Source organism: Carcharodon carcharias, chromosome 3, assembly GCF_017639515.1.
Source record: "Carcharodon carcharias isolate sCarCar2 chromosome 3, sCarCar2.pri, whole genome shotgun sequence".
Lineage (NCBI taxonomy): Eukaryota > Metazoa > Chordata > Chondrichthyes > Lamniformes > Lamnidae > Carcharodon > Carcharodon carcharias.
Window position 1 is genome coordinate 181,287,027 of NC_054469.1, and position 20,284 is coordinate 181,307,310.

Genomic DNA, 20,284 nt, shown 5'->3' on the forward strand with positions numbered 1-20,284 from the left:
CTGTTCTTGTTTCATCAGTTTCTCCTGGCAGCTACTTTCAATCAGCTTTAGCTTGGAACTGGCTATCTGAGACCTCTAGGTTGCTTCTGCTTGGCAGCTGTCTTCAAAACATGAACTCCAACAGCTTCCAAAACAAACTGCTGTTTCTAGCTTGTGTGTGTGTATGTGTAAGGGACCTGCCTTTCTGGAATCCTGTTGCTCGGCAACATCACTGTTTTTCTACTCATGTTTGATTAACTTAAGTCATAAACTCATATTAAAAATGCAAGCACCTTTTTAAAGTGAAACTAAAACTCAATTTGACCATTCTTAACACAGATACAGAAATACAAATCAAACTTAAACTTTAAATCTAAACTCATTCCTAACATCTACAAATACCAATATAACTATTTCTATTTTGTAACACAATCTAAAGTCATGCGTGCCCCTGTATAGCATTTGAAATTGTTAACTATTTAGCCTACAGGGTACTTGTTGGCTTGGCCTAAATAGCCAAGTGGTTATGGTAGTGGGCTTGTAATCCCAAGATCAAGAGTTCAAATCTCACAATGGCAAACAATGTAACTTCATCTGAAACAGATGGAATCAGGCTTGTACTCGAAAGAGTTACAGGGTACCTGTTCTCGTTAAGATTACTAACAATTCAGTTTACAAAAGATTAACGCTGAAGTTCAAAAACCATCCAGGATTTCCACAGCAATTGCCCAGAAGTGCAAACTTCCTCTGGAACCATCCAGAAATGCGATTTAAATTGCAAAATTGGATGGTTCTGGCTGTGCTACACAGTTACTCAGAAAAAGTTAGAATAATTAAAATCTCATCTAACTTCTGAGTAACTATTGTAAAGACACAGACTTCACATCCTGAAGGGAAATCCCTGAACCCTGCCCAATCCGCCCCACTTGATGTCCAAGCACCCCACCCCACCCCCCACCACCAATTGGGCATGGAGTGGCAATCTGATGCTCGTTCCCACTCTGAGTTATGGCCCAAGATTTTGAGGGGCTTGATAGGGTGGAAAATGAGGGGGAGACTAGAACTAGGGGCCGCAGCTTAAAAATAAGAGGTGTCCCTTTTAAGATGGCAATGAGGAGGGACATGAGTCTGTAGATTTTTCTTCCCCAGAAAGCAGTTGAGGCTGTGTCATTGAATTTATTCAAGGTTGAGTTGAATAGATTTTTGATAGACAAGGGAGTCAAGGGTTATGGGAGGCAAACAGGAGAGTTGACACCACCATCAGATCAGCCATATCTTATCAACTGGTGGAGCAGGGTCAAAGGGCCGAATGGCCTACTTCTGCTCCTATATTCCTAGACCTCTGCAGGAAGGTGTTGCAGGTTCCTATGTGAATCACTGCAAGATATAGATATTAAAAACAGGAGAGCAGCCTACAACTGCCTCTTGCAAATGGTATTTTACAAGCTAAACATCAGACTTTGACTAACCTAATTTGCATTTCTCTTCTACCCATATCTCCAAATAAAACAAATTTGAAATTTATGTTGAAGCAATATCAACAACTTGAATTTGTATGTCAAATCATACACAGCATTTTGCATCTTTGCCATGTAACATTTGGAATAAACAGTAGGTCTTTTTCTTCAAAGGTCAAATATGGTTGAAGTGCTTACAGCCACAATCTATTTATTCAACATATTATTGATTAAATTAGGTTTGATTGATACTTTGCATCTATACATAGGAAAGTACAGGGCTGGAAAGACTCTGTAGCTAACTTGTCCACTCCTTCAACTGACCACCCAGTTTTCGCTAAAAAATATTCCACATGAATGTAATCCTCCACTATCATACGATGCATGGAAACAAAAGTCAACAATATTACGATATCCTGTTAAAATGCATTTTATTATTTTTAGTGATTGTTCACATAGACGTTACAAATGTCAATGTGAGCCCAAGATAGAACTGCAGGAGCAGATACTCAAGATTTCAACATTAAATACATGGAATATTTAAAGTCCAAAAAGCATTTCCTTTTAAGCCTTAAAACTCTACTTGCAGAAAGCAACTTTAAATTTCAACAGGAGAAACCGCAACTATTAGCATTACATTGAATTGGGTGAGCTCAAAGTTAACACTTCCTCTCAGACACAAAGTTAATAGAAAATTCAACTTTTTTGGTAAATTTTTGTTTGCTATTCCGGAAGGAATTGACTCCCACTGGGAAAACTCCACAGGCATCAGATACCCTTGTGTATCTCATCCATGTGACTTCTCTGCACCTAAGAATGTAGGTGGTAGATGCTGACTGGTCACCATGAAAGACATAACCCAGTCCCCATGCATGCACTTTCCATCACGGATCACTGAATAACAATGGGGTTGAAAATCTTATCCTATTCTCTCTATACAGTGGCACAGAGGTCAAATTGTGGCATTTTTAGTTCCATGCAGACTTATATCAACTAACAGCACTGATTGGGAACTGAACCTGGGATACAGACCAAAACGTGATAGGTTCAAATACTGATGGTTATTTTGCTGTCCCAATATTTTGCAAGGTAAGACACAGAAATGCTTTTAAATTTCCAATTATTCTTAAGTGTTTGTAGGTTTCATTTTTAAAAAGGCAAGAAATTTTCCTGATAAATTAGTGAATGTAAATATTTATTCAAGTCTTACTTAAAAGGTAGTTTGAGTATTGTTGGAGCTGCACTCATTCAGGTTCATGGAGGGTATTCCATCACACTCCTAACTTGTGCCTTATAGATGGTCGACAGGCTTTAGGGAGTCAGGAGGCGAGTTACTCGCCACAGGATTCCTAGCCTCTGACCTGCACTTGTAGCCACAGTATTTACAATGGCTAGTCCAGTTCAGGTCAATGGTAACCCCCAAGATGTTGATAATGGAGGATTCAGCGATGGTAATGCGATTGAATGTAATGGTCAATGGCTAGATTCTCCCTTGTTGAAGATGGTCATTGCCTGGCACTTGTGTGGCACAAATGTTGCTAGCCAGCCCAAACCTGGATATTGTCCAGGTCTTGCTGCATTTGGACACAGACTGTTTCAGTATGATGGGTTGCGAATGGTGAACATTGCGCAATCATCAGTGAACATCCCCACATCTGACCTTATATAGAAGAAAAGGTCATTGATGAAGCAGCTGAAGATGAAGAGCCCAGGACACTAACCTGAGAAACTCCTGCAGTGCTGTCCTGTAACTCAGATGACTGACCTTCAACAACCACAGCCATCTTCCTTTGAGATAATAAACACCACCAGGCAATACAGTTAAGACTATAAACAAGTCAGGTTTACTATAAGATTAAAGAGTAACATGAAGTCAGTACAACAGATTTCACTTGATTAGAGGTTTTAACTTCTATATCCTCATGTACAAAAATAGGTGTGGCTCTTTACTACACCCAATACTGTCAAACCCAGGAAACATACATAACACTAATTTCTTTCACCTAACTACCACAAAGCAGCAGCTGTAAGTATTTGGTGTAGTTTAAGATGAGGTGGTGATGGGACAGATGAATTGGGACAAGGAAGTCACCTTTATCCTCAAACAACAGCTCCTTGCTACAGCATCAAGCTTCAAAGGATGAAACTCTCTTCTCTCAAACCTGCTGCAGCAGAAGATACGACAGAAAAATTATGATTCTATTGTTAAAACAGTCAAGTGCATAAGGGGAAAAACTGATGATCAGTTTCCTTCAGTCAAGCAGTTTTGGGATGAGTCTTCCAATAATAAACAACTCACTTCCCTCAACACACTGTTGCTCAAGTCCAAAATATAACTTACATCAAGATTATGCTGGGCATCATGTGCATTATGACCCACCTAAAACCAGGCAAATGGTGTAGCAATTATACTTTCTAGCACGGGTCACTGGATGGTAATCAGGCTTGGCAACTAAAGCTGATTTTTTTCCCCTCTTAGCAGAGGTGCTGAGGCCAATTGCAACAACCTTAACATTACCTAAACCGAGATTAATTAATTCATCATTAAATGTTGGCTGAACTCAAGATTTCCCTGGTCTGTGTGGCTTTGCTCCACATGAATATAATCCTCTACTCTGACTTCAACCAGCAGAAAGCTTTCCCCCGATTCCCATTGACTCCAGTTTTGTTAGAGCTCCTTGATGCCATGCTCAGTCAAATGCTATCGTGATGCCACAGCAGTCACTCATGTCACCTCTGTTTTAACAATCGGAAAGATTGATCAGGCAAGGTGGTAGAAACAACTACGTGTGAGAGTCTGAAGATAGAGAAATGCTTTGCAAGACAAGTTGAAAAAGAAATTAAAGCCTGATAGAAAGGAAATACATTTGGCTTTTCTTGTTCATATTATCTACATGTTTTCGACTCATTACAAAACACTGCAGATCCAGATTCTATGAAACTATGGGCATTGACGTGATACTCCACTGACTGAAGGTGATGCATCATTCACATAGTTCTCCTAGAAGCACTAGGAACCAGCAAATCATTCCTTAAATGCTTTTGATATTTATGAGATTAACCCCAGCAGTAACCGATGACAGTTTATTACCAAATAGTTCCTAAATAGTCATGATCTATACCAAATGAATTAGAAACAATGCAAACAAATTTAAAAATGTGACTTTTCAATTCTTGCTTTGGTTTCTGTAGATGTGAAAATATCCCAAACTTGTGTCTTCACTGTTAAACGATTGCTCATCAGCTTCTAGGAGCATTTTTTTTTAGCTTGTACCCAAGAAGTCTAAGCCATTACTACTCAAACAGCAAAATGATCTTGTGCATCACTTTATAATTATGAACACTGAGAACTTAATCTGTGGTTGCCCAACAGAAGTGGAAAAAATTTATTTTTGAGGAAACTAAATACATGTTTGTAGTTGAAAAAATGCAAAAAGGCTTTAAATTGTTAAATTAGTACAAAATTAACAAGTGCAATCCACACAATTTACATTAGTCATACATATTTTATCAACACCAAATTTGGTAACAAGATTCTTACATATATTACATTTAAAAAATTCAATAGATTTACGCAGGTTTTTTGAAGTAAACTAATATGCGAAAGTCTTGATTCTTTAAGGCATCCAAGCTTTTCAAATGATGAAGTCCCAGATATTTATAAACAATCACTATGGTTCATTTTCCTGACACCTTGAGGATGAATATTAAGGTCCAGTGAGGGATTAAACTTCATATCCATAAGCGATAAAATCCAAGTACTACGGTAAGACACGTGAAAACCGAACCTAAAAGGAAACATTCATCAAGATAAAGATCAATGGCAAAGTCATCAAATGACATTATTTCATCAGCTTAACAGTTATTTTTAAAAGATGAAATTGCTCTATTTACTTTGCAATTAATTAATTCCAATCAAAGGGGAACATCCTCTACATGTGAATCCTCAGATTTTCATTGCTAAAACCTGTTCCTTACTCTGATATATGAATCACAGAACCACGAAAATCTGTCTTTCTGATCCTGCCATTGGGATGAGGGAGTCAGCTTTGGCAACATAAACACAGAGAACCAGCAGACAAGGACCACCCACACAGCTGCGACCTGAACAAAACAAGCAGCAATGTGAAACTGCTTTAAGCAACTCTGGGAGAGAACCACAGGTCCTTCAAAAGATAACTGAAAGTTTGAGGGCTACAGTGCTGATATTAAAAAAATGTGCTTGGAGATTACATACAACTCAAGTTGACAGGTACATCTGTGAAATAATCCTTTGCCCACTTATTACTACTTGATCAAAATTAACAAGCAGCTATTATTATAAAGTACCTTTCTTTCATTCATTCCTATTTCACCTAATTTCAATGTTAGACATGCTATAAATATTGTGATTATCGTATAACTGATTACACTCCCCAACCTCATTCAAATGCTCAGGTGACATATAGAAGAATTTACAGCATATACAGCAATTGCTACCAATCTCATAAACAATCTTCTTACCTGCTAAATATTTAATGGTATCAAGCTTGTGGGATTCCAACAGAGTTTTGAGCCCTGCTACTTCAGTTTCTATCTTTCGGTTTATTTGAGTCACAGCTCGGTTTTGCTGCGAATGCTGAAAGTTAGGTAGGAGCCACATCAAAACTTCTGATAGTGACATTAGGCAGTTTATAAAAAGCCAAAAAAAGCACACCAACAAATAGATAATGTCAGAGACTACTATAGAGAAAGCCAGGAGCTAAACTATTCAACGGAGTGTCAGCTTGAGTTGCAATGTCCCAGTTTCAAGTCCTATTCCAGCACTTGGGCACAAAAATCAAGGCTGACACTTCAATGCTTAACTGAGGAAGTGCTACACTATCAGAATCAAGCATTAGGCAGAGGCTCCATCTGCCCTCTCAAGTGAATGTAAATGATTCCATGGCACTATTTTGAAGGAGGAGAGTTACCCTGGTGTCCTGACCAATATTTTACCCTCACTCAGCATCATAAAAGAAAAGCATCATGGTCCAGCGACAATACCATTATGCCATCGCCTCCTCTTGTAGATGGTACACACCGCTGTCGTTGTGTGCCAGTGGTGGAGGGAGTGAATGTTTGTGGATGGGTGCAATCAAGTGAGCTGCTTTGTCCTGGATGGTGTCAAGCTTCTTGAGTGTTGTGGGAGATACACTCATCCAGGCAAGTGGGGAGTATTCCATCACACTCCTAACTTGTGCCTTGTAGATGGTGGACAGGCTTTGAGGAGTCAGGAGGTGAGTTACTCGTCACAGGATTCCCAGCCTCTGACCTGCTCTTGTAGCCACAGTATTTATATGGCTACCGAGTTCAATTTCTGGTTAATGGTAACCCCCAGGATATATAGATAGTGGAGGATTCAGTGAATGTCAAGGGGCGATGGTTAGATTCTTTCTTGTTGGAGATGGTCATTGCCTGGTACTTGTGTGGCATGGATGTTACTTGCCACTTGTCAGCCCAAGTGAATTACATAATTAAATTTCAAAAGATAATTCTCACCAACTCTACAATATCAGCTCTGGTTTCCAGTACTCTCCTTTCATGCTCTGTCAACTGTAGACAGACAAAAAAAGTGCGATAAGTGATATTGAAAGTAAGACCAAAAATAGGTAGCAAAATTCAAATAGGCAGCTAGGTGTGACATTTAGTATGGGTGTTCAAATGTTTTATCATGTTAAACTGATATTGCTTTGTAAATAACAATGTATTAAACAATAACTGTTTAAACAAGGTTCTCATTTACACTAAAACAATGAGAAGGCAGCATATAAATTAATCGAAGGCTGAAATTCTTAAATTGCATTTGCTGTGGAAAGGTCCATTAAAAATTCCACAATTAATTCTTTATTTGGTATACATAGTTGCAATCGTAGTGCATGATCAAATGCTTCCCTCATGCTTAACTCTAAAGACTTGCCTTGTAAGTATGCCTTCACTCTTAACTCAGATTATTGAATGTATATGCACTGCATACAACAGAAATGCTGGTTACTGTTATCTTTTCAGAAATAGCACAAACCCACTTTGTATTAAAAAGGAATAAACACCACCAGGCAATACAAGTTAAGACTATAAACAAGTCAGGTTTACTATAAGATTAAAGAGTAACATGAAGTCAGTACAACAGATTTCACTTGATTAGAGGTTTTAACTTCTATATCCTCATGTACAAAAATAGGTGTGGCTCTTTACTACACCCAATACTGTCAAACCCAGGAAACATACATAACACTAATTTCTATTTTTCACCTAACTACCAAAAAACAGCAGCTGTAAGAGATTGGTGTAGTTTAGGGTGAGGTGGTGGTGATGGGACAGATGAACTGGGACAAGGAAGTCACCTTTATCCTCAGAATCAACAGCTCCTTGCTACAGCATCAAGCTTCAAAGGATGAAACTCTCTTCTCTCAAACCTGTTGCAGAAGATACGACAGACAAATTACGATTCTATTGTTAAAACAGTCAAGTCCATAAGGGGAAAAACTAATGATCAGTTTCCTTCAGTCAAGCAGTTTTGGGATGAGTCTTCCAATAATAACCAACTCACTTCCCTCAACACACTGTTGCTCAAGTCCAAAATATAACTTACATCAAGATTATGCTGGGCATCATGTGCATTAATTATGACCCTCCTAAAACCGGGCAAATGGTGTGGCAATTATACTTTCTAGCATGGGTCACTGGATCGTAATCAGGCTTGGCAACTAAAGCTGATTTTCCCCCTCTTCTCAGCAGAGATGCTGAGGCCAATTGCAACAACCTTAATATTACTTAAACCGAGATTAGCTAATTTATCATTAAATGTTGGCTGAACTCAAGACTTCCCTGGTCCGAATGGCTCTGCTCCACATGAATAGTGCACTTGCCATAGCGACTAGCAGTGGAATCCCAATAATGCTGGATGGATTCTGCTGCAGAGAGGTACAAGATAAGGATGCCCCTTACTAGACTCCTTTTTGCAACTAAGATTCTGGGTATTATAAAATGAGAAGTATTGATAGGCTACACAGTGGTGGAAGAGTGCATTCAACTTCTTTATGTGCCGATGCATCACATTGCTGGGGGTAAAACTCCCAATCACTTGTTTCACTAATTAGTTCCAAGTCCAAAATAATTGCTCATCTTAAATATGCTATCCTGAGTCATTGAGAAGTTTTCCTTTCAATTTCAGGGGAGGCAGGCGGCAGCATAGTGGCAATATCACTGTAATCCAGAGGTCCAGCGTAATGCTCTGGGCACACTGGGGTTCAAATCTCACTGTGCCAGCAGCTGGTAGAATTTAAATTCAATTAATAATTCTGGAAGTAAAAGCTAGCCTCAGTAATGGTGACCATGAAACCACTGTCGGTTGTCATTAAAAACCCATTTGGTTCACTAATTCCCTTCAGGAAAGGAAATCTGTCATCATTACTTGGTCTCACAGTACTGTGCTTGAGTGGTATGGACTTGCAAGCCACTCAGTTGTACCAAAGCACTGCAGAAAAGTTGATGAGGAATGAAACCAAATGGACCACCTGGCACCAACATCAGCATCAGAAACGAAAGCAGCATTGCAGCCCTGTCGATCCTGCAAAGTCTTTTTACTAGTAAATTGGAAGAGCTGCCCCACAGACTAGTCAAGCAACAGCCTGACATAGTAATTCTCACAGAGTCATACCTTACCAAAGTCCCACACACCAACATCACCATCCCTGGTGACAGCACAGTAGTAAACAGTCGGGAAGGAATTGCCCTAGGAGTCCTGAGCAGTGACTCCAGACACCATGAAGTCTCACTGCACCACGTCAAACATGGACAAGGAAACCTCCTGCTGATTACCATCTACTGCCCCACCCTGAGTACTCCTTCATGTTGAACACCATTTGCAGGAAGGTCCAAGGGGGTTAAGGGCACAAAATGTACTCTAGGTGGGGGATTTCAAGGTTCATCAACAAGAGTGGCTCAGTAGCACCAATATAGACGAAGCTGGCCGAATCCTGAAAGTCATAGCTGCTAGACTGGATCTACAGCAGGTGATGAGGAAACCAACAAGGAAAAGCGTACTTGACCTCACCCTCACCAATTTACCTGTCGCAGATGCATTTGTCCTTGACAATATTGGTCAGTATCAGACCACCGATGTCCCGTTTTCTGATTTGAGGATACCCTCCATTGTGCTGTGTGGCACTGCCACTCAGCTAAATGGGATAGAGTTTGAACTAATCTAGCAACTCAAAACTGCACATCCATGAGGTACTGTGGACCATTAGCTGCAGCAGAATTGTATTCAACCACTTTCTGCTACCTCATGGCTTGACATGTCCTGCATTCTAAAATGACCAGCAATCCAGTGGATCAATCCTGGTTCAATGAAGTGTACAGGAGGGCATGCCAGGAGCAGCACCAGGCATACCTGAAAATGAGGTGTCAGCCTGGTGAAGCTATAACACAGGACTACTTGCATGCCAAACAGCAGACACAGCATGCAACAGACAAAGCTAAGTGATCATACAACTAGTGGATCAGAACTAAGCTCTTCAGTCCTGCCACATCCAGTCAGGAATGGTGCTAGGCAATTAAACAACTACTGGAGGAAGAGGCTGCACAAATATCCCCATCCCCAATGATGGGGAACCCAGCACATCAAAAGAACAAGGCTGAAGCATTTTCAACCATTTTCAGCCAGATGTACTGACAGATGGTCCATCTTGGCCTTCTACTAAGGTCCCCAACATCACAGATGCCACTCCTCAGTCTATTCGATTCACTCTATGTGATATCAAGAAATGGCTAAAGGCACTGATACTGCAAAGGCAATGCGCCCTGGCAACATTCCAGCAATAGTACTGAAGGCTTGTACTAGCCAAGCTGTTCCAGTACAATACAGCACTGGCAACAACCTGGCAATGTGGAAAATTGCCCAGGTATGCATTGTACAGAAAAAGCAGGACAAATCCAACTTGGCCAATTATCGCCCCATCAGTCTACTCTCGATCATCAGCGAAGTGGTGGAAGGGGTCTCGACAGTGCTACCAAGTGGCACTTACACAGCAGTAATTTGCTCACTGACACTCAGTTTGGATTCCGCCAGGGCCACTCAGCTCCTGACCTCATGAGAGCCTGAATTCAAGAGGTGAGGTGACAGTGACTGCGCTTGACATCAAGGTAGCATTTGTGGCATCAAGGAGCCCTAGTTAACTGGAGTCAATGGGAATTAGGTAGAAAGCTCTCCACATGCCAGAGTTATACCTAGCACAAAGGAAGATGGTTGTGGCTGTTGGAGGTCAATCATCTCAGTCCCAGAACATCGTTGCAGGAGATCCTCAGGGTAGTGTCCTAGGCCCAACCATCTTTAGCTGCTTCATCAATAACCTTCCATCCATCATAAGGTCAAAAGTGATTGATGATTATCATCCAATGTTCAGCACCATTCTCGACCCCTCAGATACCGAAGTAGTCCATGTCCATAATGTAGCAAGATCTGGACAACATTCAGCCAAGTAACATTTGTGTCACACAAATATCAGACAATGACCATCGCCAACAAGAGAGAACCTAACCACCTCTCCTTTACATTCAATGACATTACCATCACTGAATCCCCGACTTTCAACATCCTGCGGGGGTTACCATTAACCAGAAATTGAACTGGACCAGCCATATAAATACTGTGGCAACAAGAGCAGGTTAGGGGCTGGGGATTCTGCAGTGAGTAACTCACCTCCTGACTCTCCAAAGCCTGTCCATCAGCCACAAGACTGAAGCCAGGAGTGGTGGAATACCCTCCACTTGCCTGGATGAGGGCAACTCCAATAACACAAGAATCTGGACACCATCCAGGAAAAAGCAGTCCATTTGATTGACATCTCATTCACCACCTTAAAACCATTCACTCTCTCCACCACCGATGCATAGTAGCAGCAGTTTGTATATCTGAAAGACGCATGGCAGCAACTCAACAAGGACCCTTCAACAGCACCTTCCAAACTCATTACCTCTGCCACTTTGAAGGACAAGGGCAGCAGATGCATGGGAACAACACCACCTGCAAGTTCCCCTGCAAGCCACACCTCCTGACTCCCCAAAAACTGTCCACCACTAGAAGGCACAAGTCAGGAGTTTGATGAAATATTCTCCACTTGCCTGGATGAGTGTAGTTCTAACAACACTCAAGAAGCTTGACACCATCCAGGACAAAGCAGCCTGCTTGATTGGTACCCCTTCCACAAACATTCACTCCCTCCACTACCAACGCACAGTGGCAGCAGTGTACACTATCTACAAGATGCACTGCAGAAACTGACCAAGGCTCCTTAGACAGAACCTTCCAAACCCACGACATCTGCCACCTGTAATGACAAGGGCAGCAGATGCATGGGAACAGCACCAGCTGCAAGTTCCCCTGCAAGCCACACACCATCCTGACTTGGAACTACATCACTGTTCCTTCACTGTCACTGGGTCAAAATCGTGGAACTCCCTTCCCAACAGCACTGAGTGTACCTACATCACATGAGCTGCAGTGGTTCAAGATGGTGGCTCATCACCACCTTCTCAAGGGCAATTAGAATTAAATGTCAGCCTAACCAGCAACACCCACATCCCATGAAAGAATTAAAAATAATTTGCCCAAGGAATAGATAAACTAGCTAGGTTTAAAAAGTCCGATTTAAAGCTGAATATAAAATAAGCATTTTTAACATATATGAACATAGGAATTAGGAGAAAAGAGCCACTCAGACCCTCGAGCCTGCTTCACCATTCAATAAGATCATGGCTGATCTGATTGTAAGCTCAACACCACATTCCTGCCTACCCCGATAAACTTTCATCCCCTTGTTAATCAAGAATCCATCTAGCTCTGCCTTAAAAACAAAGACTCTACATCCACCTCCTTTTGAGGAAGGCCCTCAGAAAAAATTTCTCCTCATCTCACTCCTAAATGAGCAACCCCTTATTTTTAATCAGTGACCCCTAGTTCTAGATTCTCCCACAAGAGGAAACATCCTCTCTACATCCACCCTGCCAAGACCCCTCAGGATTTTAAAGGTTTCGATCAAATCGCCTCTTACTCTTCTAAACTCCAGTGGATACAAGCCTAACCTGTCCGATCTTTCCTCATAAGACAACCTGCCCACTCCTACTATTAGTCTTGTAAACCTTCTCTGAGCTGCTTCTAACAGATTTACACCTTCCCTCAAATAAGGAAACTAGTACTGTACATAGTACTCCAGATCTGTGCCCTGTAACAACGGAAACATAACCTCCCTCCTTTTGTAATCAATTCCCCTCTCAATAAATGATAACATTTTATTAGCTATCCTAATTACTTGCTGTACCTGCATACTAACCTTTTGTGATTCATGCACTAGCTCATCCAGACCTCTCTGAATCAGAGCTCCACAATCTCTCACCATTTAGATAATATGCTTTTTTTACTTTTCCTACCAAAATGGACAATTTCACATTTGCCCACATTATACTCCATTTGCCAGATCTTTGCCCACTTAACCACGTCCCTTTATAGCCTTCACAATTTACTTTCCTATCTATCTTTGTGTCGCATCATATATCATTCCTCTAAAAACAATATTGTCCTCCCCACAAGCTATCAACATTGGTAAGGTTAATAAAGCATTTGCATTAGGGGAAGGTCCACACAAGGAACTATCACATGATTATTTGACATTTTACTTGAGTATTGTTTCTTTTCAAAGTTATTGGTAAAATGTTTACATCTACCAATAAAATTGAGCAAATCTGCAGAACAAGGAGGGTGCTTCTTAAGCTTGCATTTGAAATCTCTAAACATCTTGTATAGTCAAACCAAACAAGTCAAACAAGTAAAAGGAACTCATAATTCTCTGAGCAGTGGGAAAAATGAAATAATGGACTTTAAAGGTGAGGGGAGAACAACAGATTCAATTTGTTTCTGGTTTAAACCAAGAGAAAAGACAGACTTGCTTTCCCATGCCTCCAGCAAAAGGAGGACCTACCAAACAGCAAGTTTTAGCAAAACAACCAAATGCGTCTTTGACTAACAGCTACAAAAAGCATAATAGATCCAAGCAAATGTTTCTCATTTCTGCTTAGGGATGGAAAGTATTCATTCCAGTCCCATATGGTAAAACACTTTGCCAAGTTAAGGGGAAAATATCCATTCCCAGGTTTACTCCCAAGACATTCTTAGATGATGCTGATCGAAAACACATGCAAACAAATCTTCTTATTCAACTTTAAATATAGGAAAGACTTTATAATAACCCAAACAAGCAATATCACAGGAAGCAATTAACTAGTGCAAGATAGATATATTAGAAAGGGTCACAAGAAAATGTATGGGAATTAGAGGTAAAAGTACATCTATCCTAGATTTGCGCTCATTAGGAGAGCCCCACCTGTGTATGTGATCCCACAGGCAACATGTCAGATCTGGTTATAGCAACAGGAAAAACAATGGACATTGGCTTCTAAAAAGGGCAATGGGTGGTGTTAAAAAAAAAAATTAGAAACTGTGGATCTCAGCAACGAAGTGCACTATTGTTAATTGCAGTACAACAAATGCAAGAAATGGAGGGCAATGAAGATGTTAGACAGGCCAATTTTTCCTGAGGTCACATTCAACAACATAACTCAGCATTAGCTAGTAAACTGAACTGTATTCTGGCCTCTGCATGGCTCAGTTACTAGGTAGATTTGCTGAGCAATTAAGAGTGGGGGTGGGGATGGGCGCGTCGAGAGGAGGTGGTGAGAGTAGAGGGTGGCCATAGTCAGGATTGGAAGGGGGAAGAGGGGGTGTAAGCATTGTCTGGGGGAGATGTGGGTGAGCGCGGTGAGCATTGTTAGGGTTTGGGGTGAACATTATTGGGGCGAAGGAGGATAGTGAGCATTGTCGAAGGTGTAGGGGTAGTGACAGGGACGTTTGTCAATGAACTGAAGACGGATCTTAAGGGTCTTTTCTTCAATTCATAACAAAAATGAGAGCATGGCTTTGCTGTAATTACACTTTGGCAATAGTCCTTCCCACTCTGCTCGTTGTTGGATCCAAGCTGGAGCAAGGACCAGAAGGTCCAAAGTTTCCACCCCAAAAAGGTAAGTGGGTAGTCATAGTTAGTCAGCAGCATGCACTGCTGCTCCCTGCCAACTGGAAGATCTGAGCCAGTGTTGATCACTATCTTTAAGGAGAACTTCCTGTATTGGTTCGAAATTTGCCTTTTACTAGATTCAACCAGCGTCCACTTATCCCACTCTCAATTTGTTTACATTACTTTCCAGATCCACTTTTCCCATATCGTTTACCATTTTATACACCTCTTTTCTCTGCTCCTAAGATTGCAAACCTCTGCAAGATAGAAGTCAGTACGCCAGACAACAACAGCACCACCCTTTGCCAGCAGGATTGATAACAAAGTCAGGGTGGAAGTGAGAGAATGGTGTGCAGCAAATTCAGAAGGAGAGAGCTTGGACTGGGTGAGAAGAGCAGAGAAATTAAGATAGCAGATGTCACCGTGTTGACAAGGGTGGTGGCTGTGGTTGTCTGGCGTACTGACCTCTACCTTGCAAAGGCTGAGCACCAATTCTCAGACACTTCTTCCGACCTCCCCCTGCACCTGAACATCAAGCCATTGTTTCCAGGACTGTCACTGACCTCATCTCCTCTGGATATCTTCCCTCCACAGCTTCCAATCTCAGTCTCTAAACCCCGCAAAGCCCACTTCTACCTCCTTCCCAAAATCCAGAAACAGGACTGCCCTGGTAGAACCATTGTGTCAGCCTGTCTATGGAACTCATTTCTTCCCATCTTGACTTCATTCTCTCTCCCCTTGTCGAGCCTCTTCCCTCTTATATTCACGATTCCGCTGATGCCCTACGTCATACCAACAATTTCCAGTTCCTGGCTCTAACTGCCTCCTCTTCACCATGGACGTCCAATTCCTCTACAGCTCTATCTCCCACCAGGATGGTCTGAAGCTCTCCGCTTCTTCCTTGAACAGAGGCCCAAAGAATCCCCATCCACCACCAATCTCTACCTGACAGAATTTGTTCTCTCACTGAACATGGGCCCCAGTTATGCCCGTCTTTTTGAGGGCATGTGGAACATTCCTTGTTCCAGGCCTATTCAGGCCCCCTCCCACAACTCTTTCCTCGCTACACTGAAGACTGTATTGGTGCCATCTAGACCTGGAAAAATTTAATTGATTTTGCTTCCAATTTGCTCCCCTCTCTTACCTTCACATGATCCATCTCCAAAACTCCCCTTCCTTGACCTTTCTCTCCATTTTTGGTGATAGACTGTTCATTACAAGTCCACCAACTCCTGCCTTCTGTAAAAACTCAATCCCATTCTCTCAGTTCCTCTGCTTCCGTTGCATCTGTTCAGATGAAGCCAACTTCCAAAATGGCACTTTTGATGTCTTCCTTTTTCCTTAATCAAGGGTCCCCCCCATTGTGGTTGACAGGGCCCTCAGCCGTGTCCACCCCATCTTCTGCACCTCTGCCTTCACTTCCTCCCTCGCCCTCCCAGAACCATGATAGGGTCCCCCTTATCCTCACTTTTTGCTCCACCAGCCTCCGCATTCAGAGTCATCCTCTGCCATTTCTGTCAACTCCTGCATGATGCTACCACCAAACACATCTTCCCCTCACCCACTTGTCAGCATTCCGTGGGGACCGTTCCCTTTGCGACACTCTGGTCCACTCCTCCCTTTGTCTTGTGTCCATATTATATTTGTCAAATCTCTCCTTAATCCCACATATCCCTGACCTTTAATCTTGCTTCACCTGCTCCATTTCCTCTTAAACAGTATAAATCTCATCACATTTCTACTTCTCTTTAGCTCTGAAGAGTTATACGGAGTCAAAACGTTAACTCTTGTTTCTCTCTTCATAGATGTTGTAGACCTGCTGAGTTTTTCCAACATTTTCTGTTTTTATAATGAACAAAATATGCATTTCTTGAGCTGGATCCTCAGAATCAGCTGCCTCCCTTGAATCAACTGACCCTCTGAGATGGGTATCATCTGCAAACGTGGCTAATTTGTATTGAATTTCTGAATCCAAGCTAGTTAGAAATAGGTACCAATTTGATGTGTATGCCATTCCACTTTAATATCTTTCAATAGAAGAGAAACATCACAAAAAAACTTACCATTTCTTGAACTCTACTTTTTTCCAAATTCATGTCCAATTTGTTGTTTGATGAAACTTTGACAACTTCATCCTAAAAGAGGTGTTTCAAAACATTATTCCAAAGACAGGAATGGGTTGAAATTATTGAAGTCTGAGACAAACAGCATATTAATTCAACAGCTATCAGGAATATATTTTGTCAAAATTTCTCTAAATTAGGATAGTACAACTTTTTTGTAATATTCATCTTAAAATGTTTTGGCTACAAGGAATGCATTTAGTATTGCTGCATACTAAACTATTGATTTTCAAACTCTTATGCCTGGGGCACACTGAAATATTGACATACACTTGGGACCTTGTGGACCAACTTCCAAAAGAGCGTCAGTTATCCAAAGGAACCAAGCTGGACGAATTCAGTTAAGATGGATATCAACCATGATCTAATAGAATATGCTTCAGGGCTGAATGTCCACTCCTGTTCTTGAAGCTATCACTGTAGCAGACATTTCTTAGTATACATCTACAGAAATAATATGCTAAATCAACAAATAAAGAAATCTAATTACCTTACAGAGCTCCAGAAATACCCTTGAGGATGACCAAGGGTACACTAAACCCTGTTTTAAAAACCTCATTTTTGAACAGTGAAAATTATATTTACAGAACACACTGTGGGAACATGTTTAAGTGTTTGGAGACATTAGACATACAAGTTAACATCTGCGTTAAATGACAGTCTGTTGTGCAACTTGCATAAATCATTCCCCTGTTCACCAAGTAATCGCATGGTACCTTCCATACACCAGATTTAAGAGCAGTATCAAAGCAGATTACAGCAATAAGCTTAAAGTGATCAGGATGATAAGCTGCAATAAGGGAAGAAATATATAGCTCAAAGTGGTCTTAGGAGTACTTTTGCATGTGCACAAATCTTTCTATTGGCTTTTCTGGGAATGCGCGTGAGCCAGCACTGCTGAGTACAATACTGAACTGCCCCTTACAGTAGTCTTACTGTGTCAGTGAGCTTTTGCTTTTCTACTCCCGATGAAAAGTGGCCAAGATAACAGATCGCATCATTCTGAGCAAGGAAGCATAAGCTCTAATTTGCTTAACAGTTATCAAGACATAACAAATGTCACATAATTATGAAAAATATTTTGAACTTTTGGTTTTTGTGGTGCCCCTGGCTGTGTAATATGGAACCTTGAGAGGCACACACAAAAAGTTTTAATTCCTACTCTCATTCCTTTGGACAAAGTTGTTGATATAAACATTCTAATTTCAGATTTCCTTAAAGTGGCAAAAAACATTTGTAAACTGCAAGGGCCATGAAATTTTTAAAAAAGTGAAAGTGTAAATAGAATAGTTATCTGGTTTTCGTGGCCACTGCTACCAAAGTTGTGGGCTTCATGTGGCCCATGAACTGTAATTTAGATACCCCTATGCTTGAGTGTAGTGCGGGAAAGTTCTTCTGACATCAAAATCAGTTCAATGCTAAAATTAAGATTAGAATGAACATTTTCAACACAACAATTAAGTACCCGCCATTTTCCAAGCTGCTTTTGATTCATACAAGATGCTATCTATGCTACTTGAAAATTCTGTACTGTAGTGTACACCATGCAAATGAATACCATAATGGGAAAAGAATAAAATGTGCAAGATGACAAGTATCTAGCCAGATTTTGTGGTCATCAAGAAGCAAGGGCGTTGACTAGCCACAAAATAAGCCTTGCTGAGAGATCAAATTCTGTGGTAAGAATTTCACCTCTATCGCCAGGCAGAGGTGCTGCAACTGATTGTAGCATTCTTTACTGGGCATTCACAACGTGGAGCTGGAGTAATGCTGCCCAGGAAACCAATCTCATTAAAAGATTTTCACACACATGAAGGGGAAAACAAAAAGCAGTAATATAAAACCACTTAAAAAAATACTTACATATAGTGAATTAAAGATTGAAACACACATGGGGTGAAGGTAGAAACTAAAATCTTCTAAATTTTTTTTAAAATAAAAAAATTAGCTTAAAAATTAATCATTTAACAGCAGTCCAATTATAAAACTATTTTTCAGAGCTGGTTCTGTTGTGACCAAATTGTATTACTCACATTGCCATTAAAAACCCAGTTACACCTGACTGAGCAAGGTACAACTTTTTACGTGGTTTCAAACAGTGATGCGGGAGCAGGAATGTTAAAATTTTGAAATCATGATTGTTGACTCTGTCGGGGAACGACAGCACAGCCGGTGTCCGAACCCTGACAGAGTGACAGACTGCAACTTCAGGATTTCTCCACTGATCTGCACATGCCAGACATCCTGAAGTTGTGGTCAGGTTCAGTGGGACAATGATGGCAAGCAACAATTCATCATCATTCGTCCCACCATCTGCCGCCTCAGCCACAAAATCTGACCCAATATTCATAAATCCACTAAGAAGGGAATTAGTATTGGGTATGCATCATCTCTGCCAATTGAATCTCCAACTGCATTTGAAACATCCCTAATGCTTGTTCTACCCTGCCTGGATGAATACACCAGCCATCCAGCTGATGGGGTTAGGTGTTAATGATATAGCTGGACAATGAGTGAGGGAAGAGCAAAGGAAATGGAGAGAGAGAATGGCACAGTACTTTATTATCTTTGTCTTAGAAATGCTCAAAATATTGGTTTCCAGTACATACCATGAATGCAGTTTTGTGTCAGAAATATATTTAAAAATCATTATTTCTAAAATTTTTGAAGCTAACAGTTTTACAGCTTTCAATTTATCCAGTCATCAATAACTTTGCAATCAACTTAAAAAAGGGACTTACTATTAACTGCTTTTTGAGTTGTTGCAATTCAATTTTCAATTTCTGAAGAAGAAAATCACAGATCAGTCTTATCAAAATATAAAGTGAGGCCCAGTTGGAGCATTTAGAAATGTTAATTTACGTAATTCCTAAAATATCATCCTCATTTAGCTCTAAGTTTTATATCTGTAGTTCATACAATAGATAAAGCCCAGGTCCACTTGGCATGTACTTTCAACATAAAAAAAACATACACCTTGACATCCTTAACCCAGTCAGTCAAACTTTCAATTCTGCAAATTTAAACTATGAAGAAACAACACTCAATTTGGTCTTCATAAAGAATTTAAAAAAAATTCCTGCCCCCACCCTTGGCTGAAGGCATTGATTCCTGCGAGGGCATGCAGCACCAGTACCCCATCCAAGAGGCCAACCTTCCTGCGGAAATTAATGTACAGTTGCAGGGTATTTAACTACAGAGGTAATCACAAAAATGCCCAAATAGGTTTTCTCTCCCAGCCCCAAAAACACTGAGGATTAATTGTGGCGTAAAAGCAAAATACTGTGGATGCTGGAAATCTGAAACAAAAACAGAAAATGCTGGAAAAACTCAGCAGGCCTAACAGTATCAGTGGAGAGAAAGACGGTTAACATTTCGAGTCTGTATGACTCTTCTTCAGAGCTCTGTCTTTCTCTCCATAGATGCTGTTAGACCTGCTGAGTTTTTTCCATTAATTGTAGTGTCCTTGCTTTCATGTCAGCTTAGATCAGTTAACACAGAACAGGATTCAAACTAGTATTAATTTTGCCACCCACCATAGGAACAAATCACAGTAAGAAATATTCATTTAATATCATGCCAATTTACAAGTTAACTTGGAATAATTATCTTCTGAATAAAAGTTAAGTATTCGTTTAAA

General features: G+C 40.7%; 1 protein-coding gene across 2 annotated transcripts in view; it reads right to left on the reverse strand.

Annotated features, from left to right (window-relative positions):
* Nucleotides 1-1,850: 1,850 nt before the first annotated feature.
* LOC121276103 (mitochondrial calcium uniporter regulator 1-like) overlaps nucleotides 1,851-20,284 on the reverse strand; it is a 42,056-nt gene continuing 23,622 nt past the window's right edge. For both annotated transcript variants that reach the window (XM_041184055.1, XM_041184054.1), the window contains 5 exons: nucleotides 19,386-19,427; nucleotides 16,585-16,656; nucleotides 6,957-7,010; nucleotides 5,940-6,054; nucleotides 1,851-5,224 (listed from right to left, as the gene is read on the reverse strand). In XM_041184055.1, coding sequence (XP_041039989.1) covers nucleotides 5,169-5,224; nucleotides 5,940-6,054; nucleotides 6,957-7,010; nucleotides 16,585-16,656; nucleotides 19,386-19,427 — 339 coding nt within the window. In that variant the 3' untranslated portion in view covers nucleotides 1,851-5,168. The remainder of the gene's footprint in view (nucleotides 5,225-5,939; nucleotides 6,055-6,956; nucleotides 7,011-16,584; nucleotides 16,657-19,385; nucleotides 19,428-20,284) is intronic.